At 45.5% G+C, this 22,258-nt stretch overlaps 1 protein-coding gene across 1 annotated transcript; it reads left to right on the top strand.

Moving 5' to 3' along the window:
* Positions 1 to 17,683: 17,683 nt before the first annotated feature.
* LOC124667413 (protein PIGMENT DEFECTIVE 338, chloroplastic-like) lies at positions 17,684 to 21,522 on the top strand. Its single transcript, XM_047204697.1, has 8 exons — positions 17,684 to 18,283; positions 18,419 to 18,493; positions 18,569 to 18,640; positions 18,749 to 18,829; positions 19,561 to 19,658; positions 20,745 to 20,870; positions 21,029 to 21,077; positions 21,165 to 21,522. The coding sequence occupies exons 1-8, from the start codon at positions 17,699 to 17,701 to the stop codon at positions 21,360 to 21,362; spliced, it is 1,284 nt and encodes a 427-aa protein (XP_047060653.1). The 5' UTR covers positions 17,684 to 17,698; the 3' UTR covers positions 21,363 to 21,522.
* Positions 21,523 to 22,258: the final 736 nt, after the last annotated feature.

Genomic DNA, 22,258 nt, shown 5'->3' on the forward strand with positions numbered 1-22,258 from the left:
GACGCCTCGATACCGCTCCGGGGGCATTTATAGCCGCCCGACGCGCCAGTTGCGTGGCCACGTGGCGATCGTGGGCCACGTTGGGATTTACTGCGGCCATAACTACCCCACGACGGCTGCGGTTACCGAAAACTGCCAAGCCACTTCCCCCACGACCACACCGGATCCGGAGGAGACATTGATGTGACCAGATGAAACGGAAAACAGGAGCCAGCCGTCAGACCCGTCAAGTCAGGCGCGAGGCCCAAGGCGGCGGAAACTCCGGCGCTCCCAGTCGGAGTCGGACATTAAAATCAAGCCAGCTCCAAACTCTCCTAACAAGGCGGAGATATCATCAATACTTGTAAAAAAGCAAAAGCTGCAGAAGCGAAAATAACGGCCGGCTAGAAGCAGCCGGACGGGGCAAGCCGGATGAGGGCACAGCCGGCTGAATGGAAATTCTCAGTCGGCCCCTCCAAGGGCCGCCCAACGCATTCAGAAGATCTAGGAGCCAGGGAAACCTGCCTAGGTCCCTCTTAACGCAGGACCTTGCCAGCTTCGGGGGCTAATGTCGGGGGGAAGACCCCGGGTAGGGCAATGGACGCGGAGAAGCCGGCTAGAGGTTGGCCGGCTCGCGGCAAAGGCCGGCTGAGGAGCAGCCGACTGGAGCCGTGGCCGGCTGCCTCGGAAGCCGGCTGGCTCTAAGTCCTAGTCGGCCTGGCTACGGCCCTCTGCGCTGTGGCTGGGCCGGCTTCTACAAGCCATATCCGACTGGGGTCTATACCTCGGACCGACTCGAGGCTGGCGAGTCTTGCATGAGAAGGAACTGGGTAGGTGGTCCGGGTTCAAAGGTCCACGCTGACCTCACTTACCGTAAAGCACGGGGCACTGTAGAGCAATAGTGCCACGCGGCGGACATGCCATCATCGCTTACGACGGTCCGTACCGGCTACAGGGCATGATGGCGACAGGGACATCTCCTCGCCATGCCGCTGACTCCCTCTGGCGGACGGGACAGGCCACTACGCCTCAACGGCTCCATGACGTCAACGCCTCGGGAAGGAGCGGAAGCCGGAGCCGGCCAAGCCGGCCAGTAGACCATAGGGACTTCTATGTAAAGTGCCAGCGCCTATATAAGCTGGGCTACCCCCTCGTGCGGGGGACGATCGATCACTTCTTACTCATTCTAGTCTTAGCGCTACTCAGGGAGAGAGACCTTCGTCTACCTTAGCCTCCCCGAGCAGCCGGATACAGCTCAAGGAGCACCATTGTACTGTGATACATCTTATACACTCATAGCAGGAGTAGAGGTGTTACCTCCACAGGAGGGCCTCGAACCTGGGTACGTCGCCGTGTCGCTCGTGCCCATACCCGCATCCGGATACCGCCGTGAGTCCACTAGGAACCACCTCGATTAGCCACCCTATGGCATATGCCGTGACGATACCACGACAGAATGCCTTCCCAAGCCGCCCATTGGTGGGTGACGAGGGATCACCTCGCCAATGCCTACGTATTGTAGACTTGGGTTTCGGGAGAGAGCGATGATGGAGATTCCAGGAGCGAGATTAGGCACACGACGTACCCAGCTTCGGGTCCCCTCGGTGGAGGATCCCTACGTGCTGCTAGCAATCCAGTATATAATCATACGTATGTTTAAAAGGGGTCGCCCATAGGCGTAGCTATGTTGTCTATGTGTTCACCCTCCTTCTATCGGGTGCCCTGGCTGGCTTTATATATGCAACCAGCCTAGGGTTTTACAAGAGTTCTAGTCGACTACTTCTTCGGGTAATCTTCTTGGGCCTTCTCCATATTGGGCCGAGTCAGGTATACTAATAATGGGTACCCGAAGGGTATACCCATGTCAGTAGCCCCCGAGTGTCTAGGGAAGTCGAAGACTTGCGTAGAGACTCCAAGCATAATCATCTCCGAAGTCGGAGAAATACAAGGCGAGGCCATTGATCCAGAAAATACATCAGGTCAATGTCGTAGATCATGTGTAGCGTAGATGATGTCGACGATTCTCGAAATTATTTTTCTATCGGGTGCGCGGCAGCGCTCCCGATTGGAGTAGCCCCCGATTCTATGGGTAAGTGCTTGCACTTGAGCATAGACTCCAGTTGTACTACTCGATGAAGAACTTGACTATATTTCTGGGCGTAGCCCCTCTTTTTATCAACTCCTGTTGGAGGACTTAATGAAATCGAGAGCTCCCGATGGGAGTAGGCTCCACTCGAGTCGCAAAGTCGAGTTGAGTCTACAAACCTTTATATATTTACAGAATCGAATGAAATTTCCATACTTTTTCTCTTTTTCAAATTCCTCGAGACCAAAGAAACACTATATTTTCTTCGTCAAATATATTGTACAGGGATATTGGTAAATGCGGCTGGTTTTTCTGACGGATCAGGTACCAGTTAATTGCTCTAGTGGCAAATCCGGATAAACCTACTTCAAACTTGCGTCCCCGGACATGAATTCGGGATACTGGCGTAATTCAGAACGTGCTGCTTAAGGACTTACCAAAACTGAATTCCAGCAAAATTATCGGGTCCACAGCGCGTCCATTGGGTTTATTTCTTCACATTTTTTGATGTGGAAAAAGTGGGAGAGCGCATTCTGTGTGCGATGCCACGCCACACAGGACGGATCCTGGGGTCTTACCTTCGTGAATCTTTTACAAGTCACGGCATTCATAGTTTTTACCTCGGCGGACGCGCTCTGAGAATATATTGTCAAGTGCCCTTTGTTCGGCTAATGGAATGCTCCATTTCTTCGGGTTGAACTGTTTCTCCGGGTTGTTATCTTTTGTCGAATAGGATCTTGATGCTCCTATATTGACTTGCTATATTGAATTTTATTTCTTTGGATGCGCGACCAGCGCTCCCGATGAGAGTAACCCCCGAGGCTACAGGCGAGTGTTTGCACTTGGGTGTAGGCTCAACTTTCTTTATCGACATCCTTGAAGTATAATTTTCATCGAATATGCGACTGGAATAAATGACGAGTATATGGACTCGAAGATTTTTACATTCTCTTTTTTTGTCGGGTTCCTCTTTGAAGAGATTTTCGTCGAGTTCCTCCTTGAGTAAAATTTCTTCGGGTCATCCTTGAGGAAAAATCTTCATGTCCTCCTTGAAGAAAATTCTTCGGGTCCTCCTTGAAGAAAATTCTGTGGGTCCTCTCTGAAGAAGATTTCGTCGGGTTCATCCTTGAAGACAATTTCATCGAGTTCCTCCCTGAAGAAGATTTCGTCGGGTTCCTTGCAGAATTTTGTTTTATCAAGTTCTTTGTTGATGTAGTTTTCCTTGGCGCAGTTTTTCTTTTGTCGACCTGAGATGTAAAGTGAATTTGTACAGCGCAGCCCCCAAGTATCGGGTGCGGCGAAAGTAAATGATAATTAATTTTGTGTAAAATAAAGGAACACTTAGCTTATTGGGCACGACGGAGTCGACGCGCAATAAAGTCTTCGAGTGCAGAGAAGAAGTCGAGCCGAAGTAAAAACCACCAAAAAGTGAAAGTGGATGCCGCCAAATTGTTGATGAAGAAATAACCGAGCCCCGAGCACTCCTGGGGTGATGTTCATGATTGTTGCTTAGACTCTGTGTGGCAGTTGTGACACAGGGCAAAGTCGTTGTCGAGTCCGCCGAGTGTTGCTGAAAATGTTGCATCGAAGTAGTGGTCGCCTGAATATTATATTGTAGCTATGCTCAGAGACGAAGTTGTTGTTGAGCCCCCGAGTGTTGGCTCCATGCATATGTAACCTGTTTTTGATTTCCGCTAGAGAATTCGCTGAAATTGTCGACCCCATTAAAGCTGGAGCCATTTGAATATTAAGTCATTGAAAACTACGCCATGAGAGATAAAGTCATTGTAGATGAATCCAAGACGAAAAATTTGAGATGAGTCCATATTGAAGATTACGCCATTAAATATGAAGCATGTATTGAAGATGAATCCGCTGATATCATAGAGGATGAATCCATTGATCCGAAGAAAATAAATCTAGAAATAACCGTAGAAGATGAATCCATTGACCCGAAAACGCGTCGGTTAGTAATCTATAATGTAAACCAATAATATCTATATAGATGAATCTAAAGAAAATAAATCCAGTAATAATCATAGATGATAAATCCTCTAAGTCGAAGAAAAACCAATCCAGTATACCGAAGAAAATAAATCCATCGAGCCGAATAAGATAAATCCACTAAGTCGAAGAAAATAAATCCACTAACCGAAGAAAATAATTCCACTGCGCCGGAGAAGATAATTCCACTGAGTCGGAGAAGATATATTTCGGAGAAGATAATTCCACTAAGCCGAAAAAAAGAAATCCACCAAGTAACCGAGTATATTTCTGATAACGAAGTAATGGTACAGCCCCAGTGTTGGGTGAATTTGCTCTAATAATATAATGGTGCAGCCCCCAAGTATTCAGGTGCGGCGAAAGTAAATAAATAATTGAGTGGGAAGGAAAATTTAGCTTTTTATCGGGTTCGACGGAGCCAATGTGGACGCAAGTCGAGCCTCAGACACAGTTTATAGTCGCGCGGTGTCTGGCCGAAAGTAGTCGATGTAATCACGCAGCGCCTAGCCGGCATAGTTGATGTAGTCGCGTTGCGCCTTAACCGGCGTGGTCGATGAAGATGCGCAGTCGAAATAATTGTGTGTCCAGAAAACGAGACGCGTGATGGCGAACGGAGTCGACACAACAAAGTAGTCGACACTTATTTTCGGTTTGTAGTTATATTACGGTCTAAAAAACTGCATGCAAATAATAGCACGAGCCAAAAAATATTTAGGGAAATAAATTTACGTAATTGAAAATATAGCACCTAATTCTTGTATCGAATGATCGACGCAAATACGCGGGTCCTCCAACCGTAGCGGATGCGCGGTCGGTGAATCTTGTATTTTTGAGGCGCAGCAACTCCGCTTTATTTCGTATATGCTCCAGACTGAGCACTTTTCTCTTTTTCATTAATTCAATCTCCTAATAGATCGACGGATCTTCAGATTTTGAAGAGCATGTTTTCTTCTTCTTGGAACTCGATGGCGGCGTAGACTTTGGAGCACGTTTTTCTCCGACGAGCGTTGTTGATAAATATGATGGATCCCGAATCTTTTCATCGTGAACTCATGGGAATTTGAAACGTCCGATTCCATGTTGTGTTGTACTCAATTGTTCCAGACTAGTCAAAAAATATACATATAAAATATATATGGATGGAGATTAGATCCAAAGAATCGGGTGATAGAATACATCATTGTAGTAGCCCGACGAGTACTTTCAGTTTAGAGAACGAAAACAAAAAGAGATTGGAATAATATCACCTGATTCCTTTACTTCTTGGAACGTATTCACCTCAGCTATGCTTCCGATTGCGGCTTGTGCTGATCAAGGCAGAATTTATGCGTATGGCTCCCGATTTGACACTGCTTCTCCGTGAATCTTTTTTCTTCGGGACTTGGTTCGGCTCTGTTGTGCAAAGCTACTGTCTTTGATCTTGTCACCGCTTGATTCCTTCCTTTTTTTTTTTTGTTTTTCTGTGATGCGTGCACGGCCGAGCACGATCGAAACTCGACTGCATTCATATGCGGATACCAATATCGAAGATAGTAAAGCAGAGTTTGTCGGCTCTGTCTTGACGAAAACACAATCGACCGTGACGGAATCGTTGATGATGAAGTTGGAGGATCCCGCTCGGATAACAAAATTTAGTTGTCGCGATCCCCACAGACGGCGCCGATTGACGAGGTATCACCTCGCCAATGCCTACGTATTGTAGACTTGGGTTTCGGGAGAGAGCGATGATGGAGATTCCGGGAGCGAGATTAGGCACACGACGTACCCAGCTTTGGGTCCCCTCGGTGGAGGATCCCTACGTGCTGCTAACAATCCACTATATGATCATATGTATGTTTACAAGGGGTCGCCCGTAGGCGTAGCTATGTTGTCTATGTCTTCTCCCTCCTTCTATCGGGTGCCCTGACTGGCTTTATATATGCAACCAGCCTAGGGTTTTACAAGAGTCCTAGTCGACTACTTCTTCGGGTTTCCTTCTTGGGCCTTCTCCATATTGGGCCGAGCAAGGTATACTAATAATGGGTACCCGAAGGGTATACCCATGTCAGCGGGTGAGAAACACAACCAGTCAAGCAGACCCTCAGCACGCCATTGCACACGCCGCAGAAATCGCTACCGTCGTCTTCCTCGAACCCATCTCCGAGAGGGATCACCGCATTGACCTTGCCAGACCTGCCATCGACGTCACCATGATGCCAAACAACACCACCGTCACGCGCGCGTTCATCATCCCGCAACCAACATCGACACTTCGCTGCGCCACGCCGCCGAGACTCACCATCGTCGACGCAGTAGATGAACACCACACCGCCACAGCCTAGCACCGTCTAGCAACTGCTCCAAAAATGATGCCCCAAGAGGTAGAACGACGCACAGAGCGCCGCCATTGTCCAATCTCGGAGACCCAGATCTAGGGTTCCCCCCGGAGCAACACGAGTGAGAAGACACAGACTGCGACGGCGATGCCTTCAAGAAGGATACGACGCATGACATCGCCATCGCCCGCCACGGCCAGGATCGGAGCACGGTTTTCACCGGCAGCTGCGCATCCCCAACTCGCTGCTAGGACTAGATGTGAGATCAGGAGATCGCCACAACCAGCCCCAATCCGGACGACCACTTCCGGCGAAGGAAGAGACCACCACATCCAAGCCCCGGATTGTCACCCCGGGCGTCCTCGCGGAGCAGAGCCAAAGCCAAATCCTCCTCCACAAATCGCCACCGCTGGCCGAGAAGAGCAAGAGGCCGACCGCCTCCGGGCCAGGCCCCAGCGGACCCCACACCGACACGGCTGTGTCCTGCCGACCCACCGAACAACCGCGATCAGACGGAGGAGAACCCGCCGCCGTTCATCTGCACCCACCGCCGGCGGGATCCAGATCAAGCCACCGCCGCCATGGACCTCCCGTCGCTTGAGGAGAAGCCGCCGCCGCCGTGTCGTCGGGCTTTGCCTGGGCGTCGTCCTCGACGCCGGCGGAGGGGACCAGGCTATGTAACTTATGCTGACTGATCACATGATTTATCTCAATTAATTGATGCATTTCCTTGTTATTATCTAATTTATCATTTTCATTTGGTTCTCAAAATGCATGGGCCCTAACGCTATTCTACTATTTGAAATAACATGGGTCTATAAAAGACCAAAAAAAACTTGTTGGGTCCAAGAATGATATTGAGACTGGATTTTCCTAGTGTGGTTTGCAGTTTTTTTTTTCGACAATGAGGCTGCACCCCTGAAAAAGAAAGCAAAATTGGTGCAACGCAAAGGCGACCAGGCTGGCCAAAGGCCTTGTACATGCAAAGCAAAACTCTAATGTCGCTGAAGGTTGGGTACTAGGAGGCATAGTTTCCTTGGGGCTTTGGCTTTTTGGTTGTGCAAATTTTCCATGATCATGCGCCGCGTCTTGTCTGTCATCAGGACTACAAGGTTCTGTGACAAGGTGTTACTGGATTTGTTAAAATTGGACACGGGGGCATCGAATCGAGGATGATTGCGGTATGTTACTTGTTATCTATGCCTTAGTTTTCTCTTACACAATCAATTTTCTATTGTTTGAATATTTATTTCAACCCTTAAACATGACACAAGGGTGTAATTGGAAGGAGTAAACTGTGCGAGTTACAAAATGTCTTATACATGGAGTAGTCACCAGTTATAGAGAATGTCTACATTGGTTTGTTTGTAATCAGAGGTTATCTCTTATATGTAGTAATGATACTAGAACATCGTTGAGTTATGGTACTATGTTCTCAACTGCAATATTTCAATCTCTGTCTGCATCCCAAATAAGTTTGGAGATATACATTTTAATGATTTGGTACCCTCTGCATACCTGGGGCTGGGGTATAGTTCTTTGGACACAAGTAGTATCAATATATTATCGTTTTGGGAATCTTCGTTCTTTGCTATTAGCATACTGTTCAGTGTTGCCATTTTTATATGACACAATCTCTGATTACTTATATTTATTAGAGTTAATCTAATGTATTAAATTTTATCCTTGATCTTTGCAGTGATTGTTCATTCACAAAATCCGATTGATGGTAGTTCATCCTTGTTGAAAGTGAGATTTTTTGTTTATGCCACGTCCCACCCATTTTTTTTACCCTAAAATTCCAGTCCCAAAATTGGAATTGGGATTTTTTTTCACCTTTGAAAATATCTATTTTGCAGGTAGTAGTTCAAATATGCCAGAGGCATAAAAGGGAATAGTGCAAAATATGCAGCCGTTTATATTCATGATGAAAGTGCAAGTTCATTTTGTTCTGAAATCCTGCTATTTTTTTAGTTTTCAGACTTTGTAATTTTCATCGGAATGATGGAACTGTACAAAAATAACTTACGGAGTACTTTAGTTCATGTTGAAAGTGGTAGTTCATTCTTGTTGCAAATGGATTTTTTAGTTCATGCTATTCCTTTCCCTTTTTTGTGCCCTGAAATTTTGCTGTCCCAAAAAGGAAATTGTAGAAGTTCACGAGCAAAAGGGATATATACAACGGGGAAAGGGAATTGATCAAAGTAAACGGATATGAAAATAGGAAAAGGATGAGCGGAAAGGGAAGGAACGAGCGAGAAATGAAACAAACGCCCGATTCCGTATTTTGTCATTTTGCAAAATCTGGAAAATAAAACTTAGTTAGAAAGTGACCGTGCTGCAAGGTACCGCCCAATAGAATCGCCCGTAACATGCTTTTGGCTAGCCCTCATCATCATTCATACCTTATCTGCTACTGAAAAACTGGACAGTGAGAAAGGTTTAAATAATTGCTCCACGCAAAAACACAAGACATGCCGTCTTTCATAAGGCATAGAACCAATCGTCCAAACCACGTGGTATACCTGGATGAGCAACTAAATAATTGTTATACAAACAAAAAAATAGAACCAATAGTCCAATACTTAAAACATACTACTCTGTCTACAAATAAGTGTACATGCGAATTTTTTAAGATAAATTATGAAGAAAAATATATTAAAAAGATGCAAACCAACATCTTCTTTAATTCTTCCACCTCTAATAAGCTATCTTCTTTAATTCTTCCACCTCCAATAAGCTAAGTGCATGTAGAAAACAAGAATATATGCTAAATGTTATTGGGTTTGATTACCGTGCGATGAGAGATAAAAAAAATTGGTACTTTAATGTGCATTGGAAAGATAGATGTACACTCTTTTATGAACAAACGTTTGAGCTATATGTCCACTTTTTTAAGGGAGGAGGGAGTATCAATCATACTTGTCAAAAACAAATAATCATTTGCACAAGTTCATAGCATCACGTGAGAACATGCTCGGGATTTCACCGTCACGAATGTTTGATAAAATCCACAGGAAAGCTGATGAAATGCTCAAAACTAACACACAGACCAAAACTGTGTGCAATCTTGCTACATCAAATGAGAACATATTAATGAAAGACATATCGCCAACATAAACAAGATAGGCTGGCTTGTTAACGACAAAAATGTTGTTTATTGATCTCTGCTCATCTCACAAAGCCATGAAGATGACATTGAAGATTCATAAGAATTTGAACAACAAAATGTAGAGCTCAAATGCTTTAGTTAAACTCATGCAGCAACCACAAACACATTGGCAGATTGATTACCATCATGTGCACTCAATGTGCATAGCTAATCAGAAGCCTCTTTATTAGCTGATTCTTCTCTCTTTTCCATTGCTATGATCCGATGATTCAGGGTTTCATAGTGCTTTTCAGAAATCCTCTTGACGTCCTCCACCTGGAAGTGAACACATAAAATCTCAGCTACTATTCAGCCAAACTAGCAAAGTAGGTCCCATGGTACTTTTGATTCAAAGTATTTAAGATGTTCTGTCTCATGAGCAGTGATGTATCCTCGTAATGCTCAATTTCCCAATCCTCACAAGACACAACATAGGTAGTTAGGTACAAGTAGCTAATTCATCACATGGTTGAAACATCATAATTTGCAACATAAAGCAGAAACATCATAACAACAAGAAATACTTTTTTTTTATACCACTTGACCAGCTCCCTTGATCAGCAGGCTAGCTGTACAGTTTGGGGTTCTTTGTTTTCTGGTTTTGGTTTTCCGTCTTGTTCTTGCTTTTTAATAGCTTTGTTAGTTTTTCTGGCTCTCTTTCTTTTTTCCTACTCGCTGTACGGCTTCTCCGAATACAAAATGGTGCGCACTTGGTGATTGTTTGAGAAAAAACAGCAGAACTACCCCATAAGAGAATCAAGTCCACAAAGCAGAACGGCATGGTTAATTTTACTTATTTAAATATTGATTCCTGTAAGAAAATAAGTGTAAAACTAAATTCAGGTTCAACTACCATTACTGAAACCACAGGAGCCCCTTCACATTAACCCCCTTTGTGAAAATCCCTAGTTGGGAATTTGTGACACCCCATAAGATATGTTGCTAAACAATGTAAGGTTTATCATCTTTGTGAAGCTGTGATGAAAGCCCGACTAACCTTAGCAACTAGTTCAATGGTCTAGTACAAGATATCAAATGCCATAAACGCCACAGGAAAGTACCAAGACTAGCATGCTATCTCCGACGCGATAATTGCTTAAATACGGCCACAACCATATATGGTTCATATTTTGATAACAAACATGTGACAGCAAATAGGTTAGGGCATCTACAAAGGTACGAGATTAGGTGACTCTTCATCCTGCCTCGTGGATAATTGTAGATGCGGAGGAGAGAGAGAATAGACCTGACTTGCCTTTGTAGGCCATCACATTTAGTGCTAACTCTTTTTACAGAGTCAGCTTAATACCCAACCTATAGTAGTTACATTACTCCAGACACTAAGATGACCTGGAGAGCCAACTAACTCTCCCTTTGTGGATCTGCATATATGGAATTAAAATTTCTATATTACGATTATGCAAAAAAAAAAACAAATCCAAAATAGGGAAGAGAAAAGTCAAGAGGCCTCTAATGACTGGCATAAGGGAAAGGAAGAAAGACAGATGAGCCAACTTGATATTTTTTGGCATTATCATCACAAAGAATATCTTCCGAATTTTTATTATTTCATATCTTCAAGGCAAATAAACCCAATCCAGTGGCTGATGAAGTTTTGAAACTTTTTTCTAATATTCGTTGAAAATTTGTGTGTTTCTGCTTGAGCCGTACGAGATGAAATTTTCCTATACGGCTCTTAGAGGGGGACTTGGGTTAGTTACCTATCTCAATAAAGTATATGATTGGTTTGAGGAACGGCTTGAGATTCAGGCAATTGCAGATGATATAACTAGTAAATATGTTCCTCCCCATGTCAACATATTTTATTGTTTAGGGGGAATTACACTTGTTTTCTAGTACAAGTCGCTACTGGTTTTGCTATGACTTTTTACTACCGACCAACCGTTACAGAGGCTTTTTCCTCGGTTCAATACATAATGACTGAGGCCAACTTTGGTTGGTTAATCCGATCAGTTCATCGATGGTCAGCAAGTATGATGGTTCTAATGATGATCCTGCATGTATTTCGTGTGTATCTCACAGGTGGATTTAAAAAACCCCGGGAATTAACTTGGGTCACAGGTGTGGTTTTGGCTGTTTTGACTGCATCATTTGGTGTAACTGGTTATTCTTTGCCTTGGGATCAAATTGGTTATTGGGCAGTCAAAATTGTGACAGGTGTACCTGATGCCATTCCGGTAATAGGATCCCCTTTAGTGGAGTTATTACGTGGAAGTGCTAGTGTGGGTCAATCTACTTTGACTCGTTTTTATAGTTTACATACCTTTGTACTGCCTCTGCTTACTGCCGTATTTATGTTAATGCACTTTCCAATGATACGTAAGCAAGGTATTTCGGGTCCCTAAAAAAACTCTCCCTTTGTGGATGACCTTAGAATACGGAACAAATATATGCAGATTCAGTATATAAAGTGTCAACGGACTGTAGTGCGATATGGGCTGCGATGGACTTTGGGCTTGTCGATGGCCCAAGCTGGCAGGCGTGCAGCTATAAAAAAGGCAAGCCCTGGAGCAGAGGAAGGCGACGAAGATGAACTCTCTGAAGTCATATATCTTTCTCTCTTTCTGAAACCTCTCCCCACTGTAAACCTATCCTCCCTCCCAACTACCCCTATTACTCCGAAAATTCCTCTTGCTTCCTCTTGTATAGCCACTGCAAATTGGGAGTATAGCTGGGGCATAACATTTGGTAACAGAGCCAACCACCCTGTTCTCCACCGCCATGGATCCTTTCGATCGATGCATTGTACTGTGCCAGAAGATTCTAGCCATGATGAGTGGCCTTCCGGTGCATCCTATGGGCTCAGAAGTCAACCAAGAACTCGCGGACAGCGGCGACAAGTTACACCAGCAGTCCAGACCATGCGGTGCACGCCAATGGTTCGACGTTGGGTTTCAGACCCAGTGCCGGCGTCGTTGAGGCTGTGGGCTCGTCTGCGCAGTCGGGGATTGTTTCCACGGTCAGCCCTGGATCTGTGAGAGCTTGCCACCCTGGACCACACAGCAGGTAGGCATCCACAAGCCAGACATGCCTACGCCCACCAACTTGTTCGACAGATGTCCCCGCCATCGACAGCGATGGCATGAGAGCCAAGCGAGACACGAATACCCTCATGGCAGGCTTGGAGTCCATCGGTACTGCAGCTGCACCGCTGCCTGCAATCACGACAAGCAGCATGATGATTTTGGTGCAAGAGAAGGCACCGCTCCTTCCTGCACGTGAGGGGCTTGACGAAATGCTTGGGCAAACCGACATTGCTGTAATTGTTCCCAGCAATATGGGCGACTCAACAGTACCTACCAAACTTGAACCACTCCAGCTGCAACAAGGCGTCAGCAACATCCAGCCTAGTCTACATCACTGTGGGCATGGTCTCCCTTGATTGTTCGTGCGCTATTGTACCTTCCGGATCATCCCAGACTACTGCTGGATCACCCGCCACCATGGTCTCTCCGGAAGGCATCGTCCATGAGCTACACGACACATGGAGGCACGGTTCCTGCCAGTGTCTTCGCGTCCACCAGAAGCTTCGACGTCAACCTTGCCTTCATATACCAGAAGAAAACATGAGCACAACCCCCTGCTCTGGCTGCTGCCAGCCTGCCACTACCTGCTTTGACCAAGCCGAAATCTGGGAGGGGTGGAGGGTGTGTGCAGATCATCTACCTCACCGCCGCACGCATCAATGCCACCTGCTGAACAGGTGCTGGAATCAGCTTCTCAGACATGGACAACAACCATCGTGACACTCGCAGACCACCTGAGTGTAGGCATATGCAAGACCGACAGGCCATCTGGAGTTGGCTCGTAGGGAAGATCTACGCAACCGCACCAAGTATTAGAGGAAGTGCATCCCGGCAGTCTGAGTTCCTTCAGCTCCGTCAGCATTGGCATGACCGCGACATGCCTGGTAATTTACATTTGACACCATGGAGGCAAGGTGTCTTGAGTCCCAGGCATAGTAGGCCAGTCCAGGAAACAACGATACTCTGCAGGTAATCAAGTCTAGTCTATACTCAGCGTATAGATCACTTTACCTTGGAATTCAGGCATTCCCAACCAGCTGATTAGAGAAGGGGTATTATCTGAGTTGGTTGCAATGAATTTGGTTGATACTGTGAGGGAAAGGATATTGTGCAGAAATGCAGACCATTGCTTGCTCCAGGAAGGCATGTTCATTCAAATCATCGCATGCAAAGCCTTAACATGGGAATATGCTATGTGTGGGCAGCGTTGCTCTGCAAGCTCATGAGAAAAATACCAGTATTGTCTGGGCAAGCATCACAGAGTGGAACCCCAGTACATTGCCTATATTTCCTATGCAAGAATTGCCTACCTTTTTTTTTTTGGTTTGGTCACAAGAAGAATGGTTCTATTTTGCAAAAGGTGAGCTGTTGGGTTCTGGACACCGGGGCACTAGCAAATCAACTCAATGAGCTACAACCTATATGGAAGACAACAATACAAAAATTATTGGTTGGCCAATGAATGTGTTTTTCTATATGGGCAATTGCATTGATGTTGCTACCAAGCTGGTCTGCAGTTTGTTCTCCGTGGTTTGAGCTCACCGTCACATGGTGTCTGGACATATTGCAGCACATACGCCAAGCCAGGGTGTTCCTTGGGCCACCACTTACACTAGCGGATGTTGCCATCGACAAAACAATGGGTACTCCAATTCTCCAAGAGCTCCGTCTCAAGTTGTTGGTTGTGATGGTTAACAGGATCGAAGAAGCAGCTGAGACTACATCTTTTATGATCTTCCTGCGTTCAATTGGTCCTACAGCTGGCAAACATTTTCCACAAGCGGGTGTGAACTGGTGCCTTGGGCCGTTTCTTCCCTGGGATGTATACGTGTATCCAATGGGTGCTCAGTGGCGAAAGCATGATGATCAAGTGGGCTGTGTGTTGTGTGGAAAGTTCGTCGCTCACATTGCCAGGGGATCCGTGTAAGACCCTCTGTTTAGAGCTTTGGTTCACACACCCTACCGACAAGCAACTCCAACAGTCATCTTCCGACAAGCTGCACCGACTGTCCGCGGATGTGCACCGACTGTCCGCTGATGTACATCGATTTCAGAGTAGTAGGAACAAGCTGCACCGACTGTCCGCTGATGTACATCGATTGGTGGCTCTTCTAGTCGACAGGCTTGGGGGCAAGCCAGTTTTCAACGGGGATCCTCCCAACTGTCCCTACTACTCTGAAATTCCTCTTGCTACTCTGAGATCTCCTCTTGTATAGCCATAACAAATTGAGAGTATAGTTGGGGCATAACATAAAGGCCTGGCAGATCCATGGAAAACTGCATTAAACTAAAAAGATATAGCAGATAATTTCTTATCATATAATATTGATCTCACTTTAGATAATATAGTAATATCTGAAATCATCAGGGTTAGTTCGCCACTAAGCATGAAGTTATTGTACAGTATCCGCTCCATAACGATTTCCCTGTAAGTTTTGTCAAAATGTATTTTTCCTGTGAGCGACAGCAAGTCGTTCTTGATCCGCATCTACCTTCACCAGACCGTGATTTCACTGATTCCTTCATTCATTTCAATTAGGAGGGTATTAAAATGGACGTTTGATCGAGAAGTTCACAAAACAAATTAACCTAGCAGCAGATAGTTAGTGATTTAACCAGCCACCACATACAGACCAGATCACAATTCATCACTAATTCAAAATGCTATTGGGAGCCAACCAAATTTACTACATGGACCCTAAAAATTGGTATCCCGGGTGGTCGATTAGGGCATGGGCATCAGGGCCTTTACGACACAATCAATAATTCGATTCATTTTCAATTAGGTCTTGCTCTAGCTTCTTTGTCCATGAGCTACACGACACATGGAGGCATGTTCCTGCCAGTGTCGTCGCGTCCACCAGAAGCTTCGACGTCAACCTCGCCTTCATATACCAGAAGTAAACATGACCACCACCCCCTGATCTGGCTGCTGCCAGCCTGCCACTACCTGCTTTGGCCAAGCCGAAAGTCTGGGAGGGGTGGAGGGTGTGCAGATCATCTACCTCACCGCCGCACGCATCAATGCTACCTGCTAAACAGGTGCTGGAATCAGCTTCTCAGACATGGACAACAACCATCGTGACATTCCCAGACCGCCTGAGCGTAGGCATATGCAAGACCGACAGGCCATCTGGACTTGGCTCGTAGGGAAGGTCTACGCAAGCGCACCAAGTATTAGAGGAAGTGCATCCCGGCAGTCTCAGTTCGTTCAGCTCTGTCAGCATTGGCATGACCGCGACATGCCTAGTAATTTACATTTGACACCATGGAGGCAAGGTGTGTTGAGTCCCAGAAGCATAGTAGGTCAGTCCAGGAAACAACGATACTCTGCACGTAATCAAGTCTAGTCTATACTCAGCTTATACATCACTTTACCTTGGAATTCAGGCGTTCCCAAGCAGCTGATTAGAGGAGGGGTATTATCGAGTTGGTTGCAATGAATTTGGTTGATACTGTGAGGGCAAGGATATTGTGCAGAAATGCAGACCATTGCTTGCTCCAGGAAGGCATGTTCATTCAAAGCATTGCATGCAAAGCCTTATAACGGGAATATGCTATGTGTGGGCAGCGTTGCTCTGCAAGCTCATGAGCACAATACCAGTATTTTCTGGGCAAGCATCACGGAGTTGAACCTCAGTACATTGCCTATATTTCCTATGCAAGAATTGCCAACTACGTTTTTTTTGGTTTGGTCATGAGAAGAATGGTTCTATTTTGCAAAAGGTGAGCTGTTGGGTTCTGGATACCGGGGCACTAGCAAATCAACTCAATGAGCTAACCTATATGGAAAACAACTATACAAAGATTATTGGTTGGCCAACTCAATGAGCAAATCAACTCAATGAGCCAACCTATATGGACATATTGCAGCACATACGCCAAGCCAGGATGTTCCCTGTGCCATAACTTAAACTAGCTGATGTTGCCATGGACAAAACAATGGGTACTCCAATTCTCCAAGAGCTCCATCTCAAGTTGTTGGTTGTGATGGTTAACAGGATCGAAGAAGCAACAGGGTTTTCAGCTGAAACTACATCTTCTATGATCTTCCTGTGTTCGATTGCTCCTATAGTTGGCAAGCGTCTTGCACAAGCTGGTGTGAACTGGTTCCTCAGGCCGTTTCTTCCCTGGGATGTATACGTGTATCCAATGGGTGCTCAGTGGCGAAAGCATGATGATCAAGTGAGCTGTGTGGAAAGTTGATCGCTCACATTGCCAGGGGATCCATGTAAGACCCTCTGTTTAGAGCTTTGGTTCACACACCCTACCGGCAAGCAACTCCAACAGTCATCTACCGACAAGCTGCACCGACTGTCTGCTGATGTACATCGGTTGTAGGATCCTGGTGGCTCTTCTAGTCGAGTTCTTGATCCGCATCTACCTTGACCAGACCGTGATTTCACTGACTCACGCATTCATTTCAATTAGGCGGGTATTAAAATGGACATTTGATCGAGAAGTGAAACAAAACAAATTAACCTAGCAGCAGATAGTTAGTGATTTAACCAGACGCCGCATACAGACCAGATCACGATTCATCACTGATTCAAAATGCTATTGGGAGCCAACCAAATTTACTACTATTCCATGGACCCTAAAAATTGGGTACATCGAAATCAGATTTTAGTGAATTTACCTAACAAGTGCAACTGGGGGTGTCGCACTGTATTAACCCCGCTACAGTCGCTTAATAAAAGGCCAGAGGGCGGTGCAGGGAAGGGGTCTGACCTGTTGGGTGATGGCGGCGCGGGCGACGAGGTGGTCTTTGTAGAGGAGGAAGAACCCCGCCGCTGACGCCGTCGCCGCGCCGGCCAAGAACGACGAGAGCCGGACCCGCCACAGGTAACCCATCCTGCCCCTTCTTCCCTCCTCGCCGATTTGCTCGCCGGAGACGAAGACGACAGACAGCGGCGACGATTGACGATTTGCCTGCTGCTCGATGGCAAATAGCGGATACGAGCTGGGCCTCGGACTATTCGGCCCAGCCCACCTGTTTGAGATTGGAGAAAACAAATTCCAATCGAGGAGGGAAAAACAAAAGTTAATATTAACCGGATAAAGTAACCGCCTGGACGCGACGCGACGGCCACACCACACCACCGCCACCGGCAAGATGCCGCCGCCGTCTTGCCGCCTCCTCCCTCCCGTCTCGCCGCCTCCCGCACTCCCCAAGTCGCAGCTCTTCCACCACGTCGCCAGAGCCCTCGCACCAAGGCAGGCCCATACCCTGGCCCGGGCCCGACCCGATGCCTCCGCCAGGTCCGCTCAGGTCGACGCCGCTCTCTCCGCCGGCTTCGTCCGCCTCCTCAACGCCGGCCAGAAGGGCACGGAACGCGTGGGCGGGCACTACGACCCGAAGTCGGGAGACTACGCCGTTGGGGTCGTTGTCTCCGGCACCGAGGCCCGCCTCGACGTCGCCGTCGGCGCCGACCGCCTCGCCACGCTCCTCACCAAGGAGCTCCTCCCTCTTTGCCGCGCCGAGCTCCCCACCGTAGGTGATGAAGCATCTCCGCCTCGGCCGGGGAGCGTGGGCGTCGTCGCGGCCTCCCCCGTGGATGAGCAGAAGCGCGGGGCCAGGACGCTGGTGGCGCCCGGCACGGTGGTGTTCGCGGAGGTGCTCGGCCGCACGCTGAGCGGCCGGCCGCTGCTGTCCGCGAGGCGGCTCTTTCGACGCCTCGCATGGCACCGGGCCAGGCAGGTTTTTGTCCTCCTCGCAATGTCCATTTCCATCTGATGTATTCTGGCACTGATGAGTTTGAGTGCACAGCTCCCTTGTTCTTGTGAGGATCTGAAAAGCATGAGACACTGATACAATCTTGTCTTGGTTAGACAGATTATGCAACTTGACGAGCCGATTGAGGTCAAAATTTACGAGTGGAATACTGGTGGACTTCTTACAAGAATTGAGGTAATAAAGAAACCAATAGCTGTACAATTGCAGTGTTTCAGATCAGGTCTCAGATTTGCTTCTACTTCATTTCAGGGGCTGAGAGCATTCCTTCCGAAATTTGAGCTCATGGACAGGACAAATACGTTTACAGACTTGAAAAACAACGTAAGGAATAATCAAATATTCGTGCCTGGCCATCATTATTAACTAGTAGAATAATTAGAAGCCTTTTACTTATTCTTCATTGAAGCAATTGGTTGCCTCTGCAAACAGGTTGGTCGCAGCATACGTGTTTGCGTTATAAGGCTGGATGAGGAGACTAATGACCTCATAATTAGTGAGAAGAAAGCATGGGTTTGTGCACTGACTTTTCTTCGCAAGCTAGAAATTTTTAGCTACTCCCTCCGTTCACTATTATAAGATGTTTTAGATATTTCAATGTGGACGAGATATGGACCAAAATGAGTGAACCTACACACTGAAAAGCGTCTAGATACATGCATGTCCAAAAAAACCTAAAACACCTTATAATAGTTAGCGGAGGGATAATTATTATGGAAGTGTGTATTTCAAACTCTGTTCTGTTTGTAGTTCTTATAGCTGTAAATTGTAGAAAACAACCAGCAAAATGCCAGAGCTCAAATGTCTCCTAACAATTTTTTTTGTATTTCACTACCCTTGCTTGGTTGAGACTCTGTAGTACTTATGGGTGTGAACCTCGCTAAATCCCTGGTTCGGGCGAGAGAGAAACTCCGCCTGTTTACTAACTAGGGTTGGGGGGTAGAAAGCTGTACTAATTGGGGAATGTCCCTGCTGTCATTCCTACTGAATAGTCAATTGCATCAGGTTCACATCAATTGTCAATGTAATTCAGTTGCATACTCCAGAACTATAAATCAGGGACATGAGCTCTGGACCTTCTTCTTGTTCCAAGCTTAGTTAGTTATCATGTCATAGGTCTTGCATTTGGTGCACAAGTAGAGTTAGCATGTCTATTTCCATTTCACTGCAAATTCTAATAACACTATTGGACATATACCAACAATGAATAGTAATATACTGAACAATGAACACCCAATTGTCAGGAAATGACATATCTTAAAGAAGGAGCTCTTCTACAAGGGAGTGTACGCAAGATTTTTCCATATGGTGCACAAGTTAGGATAAGTGGGACCAACAGAAGGTACGAGATGAATGGCTGCAAGTAGATTCCTGTTTCTCTGCATGTATCAGTTACCTTTGAATTTTTGAAGATGAGTTGTGTTTTTCTTTTACTCTTGTTGAAGAAGATTTTTTTTAGATATGGGAGCCTTGCCACGGTCTCTGCATCAATAGATGCACACAGCCATTTATTTAAAACAAAGTATCAAACACTCATAATTCTTACAATCATGGAAATGCTAAAGTTGAGACATGTATCAACCAGCGAAAGATGAAAAGCAACAAGAAACTATCCATCTTGAATTCTCCTAGTATGACGCCACCCAATAGCCTGGAAATAGCAGTCCTGTGTAACCGTTAGGAGCCGGTTGCACCCAGTAGCCATAAGTTCCCGCTAGTCCTCCGGGAGTAGATACGCCCATAACTGTATCCAATGCACAGCCCGGAGAATAACCTGCAAAAAATTAGTTCCCTTTTATCTGTTAAAAATCATATCATTCCGACATGTCCATATATACCAACAAATAGCTGAGACGCCAATATGAATGCGAGCTTTGTCCATTTTTTGCACAGCATTCAACCAATTGCCAAACATATTGGTAATATTTGCAGGTGGTGGAATATTATAAGTAAAAAAATATCATGCACCAAATAAGTTTTGCAAAAGGACATGAAAGAAAAAGGTGATCTACTGTTTCATGTGTTTTTCTTTACTCTTGTCCATTCTCATATTTGCTGTGCTTAAGTTTAATTAATTTCATTCCAATGCAAAGAAGTATTAGTGAAACTCTAAATGCTCTTAATTTATATCAATTGCAACTTTCTGATCGCAGCATGCACAATAATTTTTATGACATACGTAGTATTCATTACATATAGCTGATACTTAATAAACAAAAGATGTATGTTGTATGGTAAATTGTGACGTGTATTATAGCTTCTGGGATATCACATTGAAATCGTGGAAGCTTTTTCCTCCTCTGCCTCTCACCGCAACAGACCGGGAACGCGGATTAAAAACCTTGTTGTGCAGCCAATCATAAGCTAATAAGAAGGTGCCTTACATCTTTGGAAAGTAATAATAGTGTATTCAACTACTCTTATGCAGTGGCTTACTGCACATCTCCAACATTAGTCGAGGCCAGGTCTTGTCAGTAAGTGACATCTTAAATGTAAACGATGAGGTGAAAGTTCTGGTGATCAAGTCGAATGTTTCAGACAAAATTGCTCTCAGGTATACCTTGCAGTGCATTGGATTTGTTCAGTTGTCAGCAACAGTATGAAAACATCGCAATAGTACCAGCTAACTAAATTATTTATTTGTAGTTTGTAGTGAGATTTTGTGGTCAGATATGGTGAACTCCTTAAATTTACTTTGCTACTTAATTACAGCATAGCAGACCTTGAGAGTGCTCCTGGCTTATTTCTCTCAGACAAGGAGGTGAAAGACTGAACTGCAATTTATTTTCCTTTGACAATTTCTGTCCTATGTACCTTTTCTTATACCATTTTTCTTATGCTACTGCAGAAGGTGTTCTCTGAAGCTGAGGAAATGGCAAAGAGGTATCGGGAGCAGCTTCCAGTTGTCTCCCAGAACATTGAATTAGATTATGACCTTCAAGGGGAAACTATTCCATTTGACAAGGAAGCTATACTGTATGCAAACTGGAAATGGTTCAAATTTCTGATGCATGGCAAGCCTGGTGAGAAAAATGATCAAACATAGTTACAGATATTGTACATTTCACGCACTGGATGTTGTGAAGAGAATTTGGTTCATGTTGAAGAGCAGAATGTATGTAAGCACCTTAGACACAAACATATTAAGGTCGATCTTCACTTCATGGTCTGAAATAAAATCATAGTAATGGCTCTTGCTGAGTGCACATGTACAGCACCTTCCATAACCAAATAAGGACAGGCTTTCTTAGCATGGACAGGCAGCCTCAATCCATAACGCTTTTTGACAGGACACTGAGTTTTTTTTTTTTTTGTGGTCCAAGTTAAATTCATGGCAAAACTTGTGCTGTACCTTGATGTCACACCAGCCCCTTGCCGATATGATTGTCCATGTGAGGTTTGATCGAAGCACTGATTTCAGGACTAAAAGCAGAAGAAAGAGAGAGAGACAGAGCGATGAGAATTTGGAGTTCTATTCCTTTCATCAGACTTGTTCAATGTTGTTCCTTGTGCAGCTCCTCCCATGTATATACTCCACGCATCCATCCTCCTCGAGGCAAGGTTGGCCCATGGCCCAAGGCCCATGGCGACTAGGCCCAATGTATCCATATGTGATGTCATGACATTACCACGCCCAAGAAACATTGCTTGCCCCCAAGAAATGGGTTGGTCAGGTTGCAACACAGTCTGAAGGCAAAGTCTACTTATAGATCTTCTTAGCAACCATGAAATATTGTTGATCCTGTTTCAGAAGGCATTCCAACTCTTGTAAGGATGGTGCAAGTGACAGTCCCATGGATTGTGATAATGCCAGGATCCCAAGGTCTCTCCAAACCTATGAATTGAGTTAGCATTGAAGTCAAGGTGTTGTTGTGGACATCACCTGGATCTCATGGCATTTGTATGTGCCTACTCAACCACTTGCCTACTTCACTGAGTGCT

Source organism: Lolium rigidum, chromosome 6 (assembly GCF_022539505.1).
Source record: "Lolium rigidum isolate FL_2022 chromosome 6, APGP_CSIRO_Lrig_0.1, whole genome shotgun sequence".
Lineage (NCBI taxonomy): Eukaryota > Viridiplantae > Streptophyta > Magnoliopsida > Poales > Poaceae > Lolium > Lolium rigidum.